The 12,187-nt window shown below is 43.9% G+C and overlaps 1 protein-coding gene across 4 annotated transcripts in view; it reads left to right on the plus strand.

The window, feature by feature from the left end:
• LOC145359561 (retinaldehyde-binding protein 1-like) overlaps positions 1 to 12,187 on the plus strand; it is a 40,284-nt gene that overhangs the window by 11,858 nt on the left and 16,239 nt on the right. For all 4 annotated transcript variants that reach the window (XM_080214223.1, XM_080214220.1, XM_080214221.1 and 1 more), the window contains exons 2-3: positions 9,445 to 9,490; positions 11,773 to 11,904. In XM_080214223.1, the coding sequence (XP_080070349.1) occupies positions 9,479 to 9,490; positions 11,773 to 11,904 (144 nt within the window). In that variant the 5' untranslated portion in view covers positions 9,445 to 9,478. The remainder of the gene's footprint in view (positions 1 to 9,444; positions 9,491 to 11,772; positions 11,905 to 12,187) is intronic.

Here is a 12,187-nt window from a genome sequence, read left to right on the forward strand (position 1 = left end):
TGGTCAAGTTTAGAAGCATAATTTATAATAATTGAGAATCAGATGATCTATTGTGTTACTTTCATTTCTTGTTCTCCATTATGCCTAACTGTATTCAATTCAGCTTAATATCATTTTTGATCATTAATTTGGTCATTAATCCCAATGAATGGGAGGGGATCTCAATGAAATGTATAAAATTCTGTTAGGGGTGGACAGGCTGGGTGCAGGAATGATTCTTCCTCTGACCGAGAAGGGTGTGGAACAAGGGGTCACAGTCTCAGGGTACAGGATGGGCCATTTAGAACTGAGATGAAGAGAAAATACTTCACTCAGAGGGTGGTGAACCTGTGGAACCCACGACCACAGAAGGGTGTGGAGGTCAAATCAGTGAATATATTTAAGAAAGAAATGGATAGATATTTGGACTGTAAAAGCGTCAAGAGATATGGGGAGTGCGCGGGATTATGCGTGCTGAGATAAAAGGATCAAACACGATCATACTAAACAGCAGAGGGCTAAATAAGACCATAAGGTGTAGGAATAAAAGTAGGCCATTCAGCCCATCAAGCTTCCTCTGCCATTCAATGAGATCATGAATGGTCTGAAATGAGAATCCTTAATTCCACTTTCCTGCCTTATCCCCATAACCCAAGCTTCCTTACTTATTGAAAATCTTCTCTATCTCAGCCTTGAACATATTTAATGACCAGCCTGTACAGTGTTCTGTGGTTAAAAAAAATCCACAGATTCACTAATCTCTGAGAGAAGAAAGTCCTCGTCATCTCCATCTAAAATCGTTGACCTCTTACTCTGAGATTATGCCTTCTGGTCCTAGGCTCTTTCACCTCTTGGAATTTACACTGTCAAACCCTCTGAGAAGCCTATGAGTGTGATTTACCATGCAACCTGCTGCGAATTTCACGGTGATAGGAGGCAGCCTGTCCTGGGCCAGCGACAGGATCTTCTGGTCAATGGGGTTTAATGTTAAATATGCCATTGTGAAACCCATGGCACGGGTACACCATTGGCAGGACTGAAAGATCCTGCTGGCATGAGCGAACGGAAAGTTCTAGCATATATATCTCACTAAGATTGCCTTTCATTCTTCTAAACTCCAATGAATGCAGGTCCAACCTACTCATAAGAAGATCCCTCTCTACCCGCGATCAACCTAGTGAACCTTCTTTGGACTGCTTCCGATGTCAATATATCTTTCCTCAGATAAGGAGACCAAAACTTTTCACATTATTGCAGGAGTAGCCTAACTAATACATGATGGTAGTCATGGGTTTGGAAGGTGCTGCCTAAGGAACTTTGATGAGTTCTTGCCGTGTAACTTATAGATTGAACATATGGCTGCCACTGTTCATTAGTGGTGGAGCGATTGAATGTGGAAGGGGTAGCAATCAAACAGACCGCTTTGTCCTGAATGGTGTCAAACTTCTTCAGCGTTGTTAGAGCTGCACTCATCCAGACAAGTGAAGAGTATTCCATCACACGTCTGACTTGTGCCTAGAAGATGGCAGACAAGCTTCAGGGAGTCAGGAGCTGAGTTACTTGCTGCAGGGTTCCTAGCCTTTGACCTGTTCTGGTAGCCACAGTACTTATATGGCTAGTCTGATTGAGTTTCTGGTCAATGATAACACCCAGGATGTTGATAATGGGAGATTCAGCAATGGAAATGCCATCAAATGTCAAGGGACAATGATTAGATCCTCTGTTGTGGGAGATGGTCGTTACCTGGCACTTGTATGGCGTGAATGTTACTTGTCATTTATCAGCCCAAACCTGGATATTGTCCAGGTCTTGCTGCATTTGGACATGAACCGCATCAGTGTCTGTGGAGTTCCAAATGACACTGAACATTGTGCAGTCATCAGCAAACAATCCCACTTCTGTTCTTATGATGTAAGGAAGGTCATTGATGTAGTAGCTGAAGATGGTTGCGCCTAGGACACCACCCTGAGGAACTCCTGCAGTGGTGTCCTGGAGCTGAGATGATTGACCTCCAATCACCACAACCATCTTGCTTTGTGTCAGGTATGTGGAGGGCTTCCCCCTGATTCTCATTGATTCCAGTTTTACCAGGGCTCCTTGATGCCATACTTGGCCAAATGCTACCTTGACATCAAGGGCAGTCATTCTCACCGAATCTGTGGCACTCAGCTCTTTTATTCATGCTTGAACCAAGGCTAGAATGAGGTCAGGAGTGAGTGACATTGGCAGGACCCAAACTGAACATCCGTGAGCAGGTTATTGCTATGTAAGTGCTGCTTGAAAGTACTGTTGATGACCTTACTTTATTTTACTGATGTTTGAGAGTAGACTGATGGCGTGATAATTGGCTAGGTTGGATTTGTTCTGTTTCTTGTGCACACAACATATCTGAACAATTTTCCATGTGGCTAGGTAAATGTCAGAGTTGTAGCTGTACTGGAAGAGCTTGGCTCGGGATGCAGCAAGTACAGGAGCGCAAGTCTTCAGTACCATTTCTGGAATAGTGTCAGTGCCCATAACCTTTACAATATCCACTGTCTTTAGCTATTTCTTGATATCATATGGGATGAATTGAATTGGCTGAAGACTGACACCTGTGATGCTGGGGACCTCCAGAGCAGGCCAAGGTGGAAAACCCAGTCGGCATTTCTTTGCAAAGATTGTTGCAAGCACCTTAACTTTTGTACAGATGGGCCGGGCATACTTGTGGAACCTCCTCCTCCAGTGAGTTGTTAGTTGTCCGCCACATTCACGGGTGGATGTGGCAAGACTGCAGAGCTTAGATCTGATCTGATGGTTGTGGGATGATTTAGCTGTCTGTCATTTGCTGCTTATGCTGTTTGGCGCACAAGTAATCCTGTTTGTTAGCTTCACCAAGTTGACATCTCATTTTTAGGTATGTATGGTGCTGCTCCTGACATGCCCTCCTGCATTCTTCATTAAACTAGGGTTGATGGTAATGGTAGAGTGGGGGAGAAGCCTGGCCATGAGATTACAGATTGTGGTTGAGTACAATTCTGCTGCTTCTAATGTCCAAGAGCACTTCATTGGTGCCCAGTTTTGAGTTGTTAGATCAATTAAAAGTCTATCCCATTTAGCACCATGCTAGTGTCACACAACACAATGGAGGATATCCTCAATATGAAGGTGGAACATTGTCTCCGCAAGGGCTGTATGGTGGTCACCTCTATCAATACTGCCATGGACAGATGCAACTGCAATAAGCAGGTTGGTGAGGATGAAGTCAAGTATGTTTTCCCTCTTGTTGATTCCCTCACCGCCTGCCACGGTCCCAGTCTAGAAGCGATGTCCTTTAGGACCTGGCCAGCTCAGTCTATAATGATACAACTGAGACACTACTACTGAGACACTCTTGCTGATGGACATTGAGGTCCCCGACCCAGAGTATATTCTGCAGCCTTGCTCCAAGTGGTGTTCAACATGGAATAGTATTGATTCATCAGCTGAGGTTGGACAGTATTTGGTAATCAGCAGCAAGTTTTCTTGTCCATGTTTGATCTGGTGCCATGAGACTTTATGAAGTCCAAAGTCCATGTTCAGGATTCCCAGGGCAACTCCCTCCTGACTGTATACACCTCTGCTGGGTCAAACCTGCCGGTGACACAGGACACACCCAGGGATGGTGATGGTGGTGTCTGGGACATTATCTGTAAGGTATGATTCCATGTGGATGACTACATCAGGTTGTTGCTTGACTAGTCTGTGAGACAGCTATCTTTGGCACACAACCCAGATGTTAGTGAGGAGAACTTTGCAGGGTTGATAGGGCTGGGTTTGCCATTGTCATTTCCAGTGCCTAGGTAGATACTGAGTGGTCCATCAGCTTTCATTCCTTTTTGTTTCATTTGTATTGGTTGAATACACCAGCGTGTGGGGTTTGCACATTCTCCCCATGGGTTTCCTCCCCCATTCCAAAGATTGCAGGTTAGATTGATTGGCCATGCTAAATTGCCCCTTAGTTTCAGGGGGACGAGAGGGTAAATACATAGAGTTACAGAGATAAGACCTGGGTGTGATGGTTGTTGTAGGCTCAATGGGCCAAATGGCCTCCTTCTGCACTGTATAGATTCTATGATTCTATGAGTGGCTTGCTAGGCCATTTAAAAGTCAACCACATTTCTGTGGTTCTGGAGTCACATGTAGGCCTAGACCAGGTAAGGATGGCAGATGTCCTTCCTAAAGGGACATTAGTCCCAGAATTTAATGTCTGAACATTAAATTCTGAACCTGTTGGGTTTTCACAACAATTGACCATGGATTCATCATTAGACTTGTAATTCCAGATAATTTATTGAGTTTTTAAATTGAACCATTTACCAAGGTGGGATTTGATCCCGGGTCCTGGAGTATTACCCTGGGTCTCTGGATTACTAGTCAAGCGACAGCACCATTCTGCCGATGCTTCCCCTGAGCTGTTGTATAGACTGTGGCCAAGGTATCTCAGCTCAGCAATGTAACTTGAACAGAATAAGAATGTGTTCCCACTCACTGCAATGGGCCTTAATGCTGCAACACTCCATGGAACTCTGTTCTCTACCTTTTGCCAAAGCAGTTTATTTTCGAAACTATCTCTATTCAGTTATTTAATTTCAGTGATAACAATGAACGATTAGCACTTTGCTAAGTCTTAGGGTCAAATTATTGTTGGTAACTCTGCTTCATAAGTGGCCAACAATGCTGACCACATTGTTTTGATTGGTTACATAGAATCCCTATAGTGCAGAAGGAGGCCATTCTGGCCATCAAGCCTGCACCCACGACAATCCCACCAGGCCCTATCCCTGTAACCCCATGTATCCAACCTGCTAGTCCCCCCTGACACTAAGGGGCAATTCAGCACGGCTAATCAACCTAACCCACACATCTTTGGACTGTGGGAGGAAACCAGAACATCCAGAGGAAACCCACGTAGACATGGTGAAAATGTTCAAACTCCACACAGGCAGTGACCCGAGGCCGGAATCGATACCAGGTCCCTGGAGCGTGAGGCAGCAGTGCTAGCCACCGTGCCACTGTGCTGCCCTAAATTGTACTTCCCTTGCAAATAGGATGTTTTGTCGTAGTCATTTTTTAAGAGCTATTTTTAGGATAGAACATTTACAGAAGTCATTAAACTTCAAAGAAGTGGGGCACTTACACTTATCCTGTTTGTCTATTCCTGGAGCTGAGTGCAGGTTTCCTGAGGGAAACAGGGACTGAGAGATGGGATGTTCTGAGCTCAGTTGTACAATCAGCTCTGAAGTTGAAGGGCTGATTGATGACAGAAATAAACTATAACAGAACAAAATGTTATTGATTTACACAAATATGGAGAACTGAGACATGCGGAATCAGATACTCAAGCCTCCAATTGGACACTATTCTAATTATATTAATTACCTACTCTCCAATAATAGCCATTGTCGACTGTGCATCACCACTGTATTTACAATAATAACACATTTATATAGTGCCTTTACAAGGAGCCAAGGGTTATGAGGAAAGGGCAGGAAAGTGGACATTAAGAATGTGAGATCCACCGTTATCCTATTGAATGAAGCAGGCTCGAGGGATTGAATGGCCTACTTCTGTTCCTATTTCTTATGGTCTTAAGTTGCTTCACAGGTGTGTTGCTGAAGAAAGGAAGCCTTTTTGGGAGCTACTCTTCAAAATGTTAAGTATTTCACCAAAGTGAAAAAAGATGGGGTGGGATTCATCAATCGTTCATGCCCCGCTGCTGCCAGAGAGGACAGGAGAGGCAGAGATTTAAATCTCCATTCACTGCAGTGGGACAGGAGAATTCCACTGCCCTGAATGGCTAACGAATCTCACCCATCATCTTTAGCTACGGTGAACTTCTTCGTCAACTTTGATAATCCAGCCTTACCTTCCTCAATCCTGACATTGCCATGTGATGCTTGATTGTCTGTCCAGCATCCAGTTGGAAAACCAAAGTCAGCCTTTAGCTCTGTACCACAAAGCCTGTACCATTGCCACTGGCTTCCTTCCCCTCCTTGGTCACCTTTCCCACCTGAGCCAAATCATTCACAATCTCGTCGTCCGGTTGGATCTGAGCTGAGCTTCTGACTTCATTGCCCCAGTTTTGAAAGCCTTAATTTGTCAGGAAGGGCAATAGTGCCAAAGAAAATTGTGAGGAAATATTTACCATTCCCACTCCTGCTGACATTTTTATTGGGGCCTCCTCATGGCAAGTTTGAACAACGATCTTTTCAGAATGGATGCCCAATATGTGTCATGCTCACTCAGTTACGGACTTATGAAGTATAAACTCAAAATGGATATTTTAAAATAAAATGGAGTTGAGAGGTCAGGTAACCTTTTCTTTCCTTTATTAAAATTTATAGTTCATTTATTAATGTTACAAGTAAGTTTACATTAACACTGCAGTGAAGATCCTGCCAATAAACATGGAACTTTAAGATCCCCTGAGCTAATCGTTATGTCTGGACAAGAATTATAGAATCCTACAGTGCAGAAGGAGGCTATTCAGCCCATCGAGTCTGTACTGACCACAATCCCATGCAGGCCCTAACCCCATACATTTACCCTAGCTGGTCCCCTTGACACTAAGGGGCAATTTAGCATGGCCAATCCATCTAACCCACACATCTTTGGACTGTGGGAGGAAACCGGAGCACCCGGAGGAAACCCACGCAGACACGGGGAGAATGTGCAAACTCCACACAGACAGTGATCCGAGGCCAGAATCAAAACCGGGTCCCTGGAGCAATGAGGCAGCTGTGCTAACCACTGAGCCACCGTGCCTCCCTGGCCTTGATAAAGAACAAAGAACAAAGAAAATTACAGCGCCGGAACAGGCCCTTCAGCCCTCCAAGCCTGCACTGACCATGCTACCTGACTTAATTAAAACCCCCTGCACTTCCAGGGAACATATCCTCTATTCCTGTCCCATTCATGTATTTGTCAAGATGCCCCTTAAAAGTCACTATCGTATCTGCTTCCACTACCTCCCCCAGCAGCTAGTTCCAAGCATCCACCACCCTCTGTGCAAAAAACCTGCCTTGTACATCTCCTCTGAACCTTGCCCCTCACACTTTAAACCTGTGCCCCCTAGTAATGAAATAATAAAGTCATTAAAATGGAAACGATCTTTCTGGACATATTGTTGAGATGTCATTAAAACGCATTAATGGTTGCTCTTAACCAAATAATTAAAGAAACTGATCTCGCAACCCTGCAAACTTTTGACTCCAGAGTGGGAATCAAGAGAATGGGTGTGAAGAAACTCTATTTTATCACAATAGTATGTGAATGGGTAATTGTCGAACCCTACTGTTTAGCAATGGCCTAGCCATCAGAGATCATTTGTAAGGACAATGGGTAAAGATGCTCAGCTGACATGACAGAAACTGGATTTCCAATAAGAACATTTAATAGGGCCTACGTTAGAGCAGAGAGGGAGAAACTTCCAGAGCAGTGAAGGAACAAGATCCCATCTAATAAACATCAGTCAGCAGAGATTCTGCTTGGCCGAGACCTCTCCACCTGAGAGAGCAGACCAGGGTTTTGGTATTGCACCTGGATTGGAGGAGACAAGAGAAATCTGCGACTGTGGATAATAAATAACAGCTAATCCACCTTCCTAAAACCACCAGACTGTTCTTCGGTGGAACAAGAAAGGATTACGTGTGCCATTTCAAGACATCACAGGGAAAACCAAGTATGGCAAAGAATGTTTGTTTAATCACAGTTGTTTATAAAGTGTGTGTGTGTGTGTGTGTGTGTGTGTGTGTGTGTGACTGCATGTTGGTGTGGTTACACATAAACATTGATCTTTCTTTAAAAATTTACTGCTACAGTACTCAGGGTTTAAAACACTTTTTAATACATGCTGTCTTTAGTTAATTGAGGGCTGGAAAAAGTTGGAACCATTCATATTCTCTCTCTTCTGTCCAAAACAAAAGGTAATTGGGGTCCTAGGACATTCATAGGACCTGAACACAACTGTGATGCACCAGTGGGTGGATACCAATCATTTAGTAGCTAAGCTGGTTAAACCTTAATGAAACTGTTCCAAAAACAGTTATGTTCTTGGCTTTTAATGAATTATTTGGGGCAGTGAGAATTTGAATGGGCAGTACATGGCACAGTGGTTAGTACTTCTGCCTCACAGGGTCAGGGTCCTAGGTTCGATTCTGCCCTTAAGCAACTGCCTGTGTGGAGTTTGTACATTCTCTGCGGGTGCTCCAGTTTCCTACACCAGTCTGCTCTTATTTCTTATATTTTTTTTAAAAGACTTCGCCATCTCCTGATGTTAACTATTTAGTTATTGAACAGTAGGGTGACATGGTGGCACAGTGGTTAGTTAGCCCTGCTGTCTCACAGGGACCCGGGTTCAATTCCCCAATTGGGTCATTGTCTGTGTGGAGTTTGTACGTTCTCCCTATGCCTGGGTGGGTTTTTTCCGGGTGCTCCGGTTTCCTCTTACAGTCCAAAAGACGTGCTGGTTAGGTGTATTGGCCATGCTAAATTCTTCCTCAGTCTATCTGAACAGCTGCTCGAGTGTGATGACTAGGGGATTTTCACACTAACTTTATTGCAGTGTTAATGTAAGTCTACTTGTGACACTAATTAATAAACTTAAAAATTGAACTTAGTACGCCTACTATTGGCCTGCATAATTCCTCCATAGTGGCTTCCCATCCCCAAAGATAACATCTTTGTGCAGTAATGCATCAGAGCCAATGAAATTCCCACTCCTCAATCCCCCTTGTAAATTTCCCCTGCTTGTTTGCTCTACCTTTGTAACTAAGCTGAGCAGATGATATTCAATCCTCAAAAGGGTTTGGGCCAAACAGGAAGATTCCACCCATAATTAGAGCCACGTACCCTCTCCTTCACAAAGACCATCCATTCCACCTCCAGATTTTTCTGTCTCTATCTCTCACTCAGTCCATTTGTTGTTAAAGTCATGGGTCAGCCTTTGTCACTCCAAACGCTCCAATGCTCTTTTGGCTCCCAACCTCCATCCTCAACAAGTCTCCTATCACAAACAACGTCTCATGCATCCACCATTCCAATCCCTGCTAATTCCCAGTCCAATAAATTTCTCATTGCCTCACACTTTCCTAAATTTGAAACTTTCTTCACTGCCACAATCCATTATTCTGCCGATTCCAGTCTCTTGTACGTCACCTAGTCCTTTTGCCCCATCACCGCAAATAAAACCATACAAATTCTCATCTTCCTTGTCTCCTCACATTCCATGATACATTTTTCCATGTTAACTGTGCCATATATATGCAAATCAGTGTTGTATTTTCTTCAATATCCATTGAAATTGATGATTGTTGTTAGATATTGTAGGAATTATGGAGCCAAGGCTGGTAGATAGAGTTAGGATATGGATCAGCCATTGAAGGGGCCAAATTTATGTCCATACGCTCCTATGACTATCTGATCCTGTCTTGTTTTCTGTTTCAGAGTTTATAACAAAGACTGGAACTGTAGCGATACAATGGCAGAGATTGTAAGTACATAAATTTATTTTTTGCATATATCATAACATCAATAGAGAACCTGATGTCATATACAATGGAGAATTTGCATCTGCACCTCCCATCAGTTAGCACAGTGGTCAATCAGCAAAATAGCGAAGGAAGAGTGTCTTTTAGTTTGTTCTTTGAGTGCCTACATCACAGGTACAATGGGCTGAGTGCCCTTAGTTTGTGCTGCATGCTTCTGAGTCAAACAGCAATTTCAAACCCTCCTGAGTTTCCACACACCTCTCAGCAGGGATTGTGAGTAGCATTGGAAATCTCTGTGAAAGTGAGAATGCTACCCACCAAAAAGACGGGGATGGCCCAGTGGCACAGTAGTTAGCACTGCTGCCTCACACCTCCAGGAACCTGGGTTCGATTCCAGCCTTGGGTCACTGTCTGTGCAGAGTTTGCATATTCTCCCCATGTCTGTGTGGGTTTCCTCTGGGTGCTCCTGTTTCCTCCCTGAGCCCAAAGATATGCAGGTTAAGTGGATTGACCATAGTAAATTACCTCTTAGTGTCCAAAAAGTGTAGGCTAGGGGGATTAGCTGGATAACAACATGGAGTTATGGGAAAGATTCTACATTGGGTTGCTTTCTCAGAGAGTCGGCTTATTCTTGATGGGCTGAATGGCCTCCTTCTGCACTGTAGGGATTCTATGACTCACAGACGTCATTGGCTCAGATATGAGCTATGCAAACAATTTGGGTCTCACTGGAGATGTTTAAGGCAATACTGGAGTGAACTGGAGTTATCTGCAGTCCTCGATTACAAAATGTCTGTAACAGCCAGGGTATAGAGAATGTTCCTGACTTTAAAAAGTTTTTGTATGGGATGTGAGCTTTACTGGCATTGTTGCTTATTCTTAATTGCCCTTAGTGCTGAGCTGCATGTGGGATAGGTACACAATGCTAGCGAAAGAGTTCCAGGATTTTGACCCAGCGACAGAGGAGGATGGTGAGATATTTCCAGGTCAGGATAACGAGTGACATTGAGGGTAACATGCAAGCGATGGTATCTCCTTCCATGCATCAGCTGCCTTTGTCCTTCCACTAAGGTAGAGGTCATAGGTTTGGAAGACACAATTGAAGGAGGCTTGGTGAGTTGTAATCTGATGCAGATATACCAGGGTATAATAAAATAATCCAACTCCCTAGCAATCCCGTTACAAATCTGTTAACAGTATGAATCATGGTCAGATGAGGATCCAAAGTTGTAATTCATGTAAGTACCACGATTGGCTTCCTCAGTGACTCAGCTGGTTAAATGAGTGAGAAGCTGAATCAGAGAGACTAAGAAGGTCCAAATGTTGACCGCCACTTTTGGAGTAGAGGCACCAGTGCTTCTGGGTTCCAAAGTGGGACTGACAGTGACAGTGCAGAGAAACGGATGTTGGTTGGAAATTGGAAAAGGTTTTGACAGAGTGCTTACAGGGGAATTGTCTCCTCATGTGGGGAAAGCATTAATATAGATCATCACTATAAAACAGTCATCAAGAAATTCAGAAACAAACTTCTTTACCCAAAGAAACATCTCCCATTCAAGGTAGAGATGAGGAGAAATTCTCAGAGGCTGGGTCATTGAATATAATCAAAGCTGTGTTAAACGGATCTTTGATTGGGAGTCAAGGGAACAATCAGGAAAGTAGAGTTAAGAGACATCAGATTAATTTATTGATGATCCTATTGACTGATGGCACAGGCTTGAAGGATCTAATAACTTACTCCTGCTCTTATTTCTTATGTTCTTTGTGGAACTCCCTACCAGAGGGAACAGTTGAAGCGAATAGTATAGGTGCATTTAAGGGAGAGTTAAGACCGGCATATGAGGAAGCTAGAGAATCGAGGGTTACAGTAATAGATTTAGATGGGAAAAGATTGGCGGAGGTTTGAGTGGAGAATAAACACATACATGGATTACAGAATGAATTTCTGTGCCGCATATTCTCTGTATTATGTAATAATCCCACAAAGAGTCAATGGGCGGGATTTTCCGGCTATGCTGGCCCCAACGCTGGAAAATCCCATCCGAGGATTTGCATGGTCCGTGTCCCTCCTGCTACAACTCCTATGGTAGGCGGGACAGTAAAGCCCCGCCCCATATATCCAAGTGGGATGGTGGAAAGAACGAAGAAGAGGAAATTGTTGAGGAAAAACATGTTTCATCAAATGATAACATTTGTGTCAGAGTTTAGTGACTTTGATTTAGTGGCTTATAATTTTACTATTAAACTGCGCACGGTGTTATAAACATCGTTTTTCGTTCTTCAGCAGGCAGGAACATTCCGGATGGTTTCTGAGGAGGAGCAGGCTCTCCGCAACAAACTTGAGCATCTTACCACAAAGGATCATGGGCCGGTGTTTGGCAAGTGTGAGACACTGCCACCCCACACACAACAGAAGGTCAGTGATAATGTCTTCCTTGGAAATGAGTTAACTTTGCAGCAGGTCGCAACAACAAGCCACTACCCTGAGAGGGGGGTGGTGGAGGTGGGGTGGAGGGAGAGGTTGGGGGGGGGGGCAGGGGACAGTTCACAAAGCTCTCTGGGTCATCGGTGGAGGCAACTCTTCACATGCGCACACGCATGTGCACACAAAAGTGGTGTGTGCATAAGAATTGGAGGAATGCAGAGATCTCGGAGAGTTCTCGTGCTGTAGGAGATTACAGGAATAAGGAAATATCTGA

The sequence above is a fragment of the Carcharhinus amblyrhynchos genome, chromosome 28 (assembly GCF_965287045.1).
Source record: "Carcharhinus amblyrhynchos chromosome 28, sCarAmb.v2.hapA, whole genome shotgun sequence".
NCBI classification, from domain to species: Eukaryota; Metazoa; Chordata; class Chondrichthyes; order Carcharhiniformes; family Carcharhinidae; genus Carcharhinus; species Carcharhinus amblyrhynchos.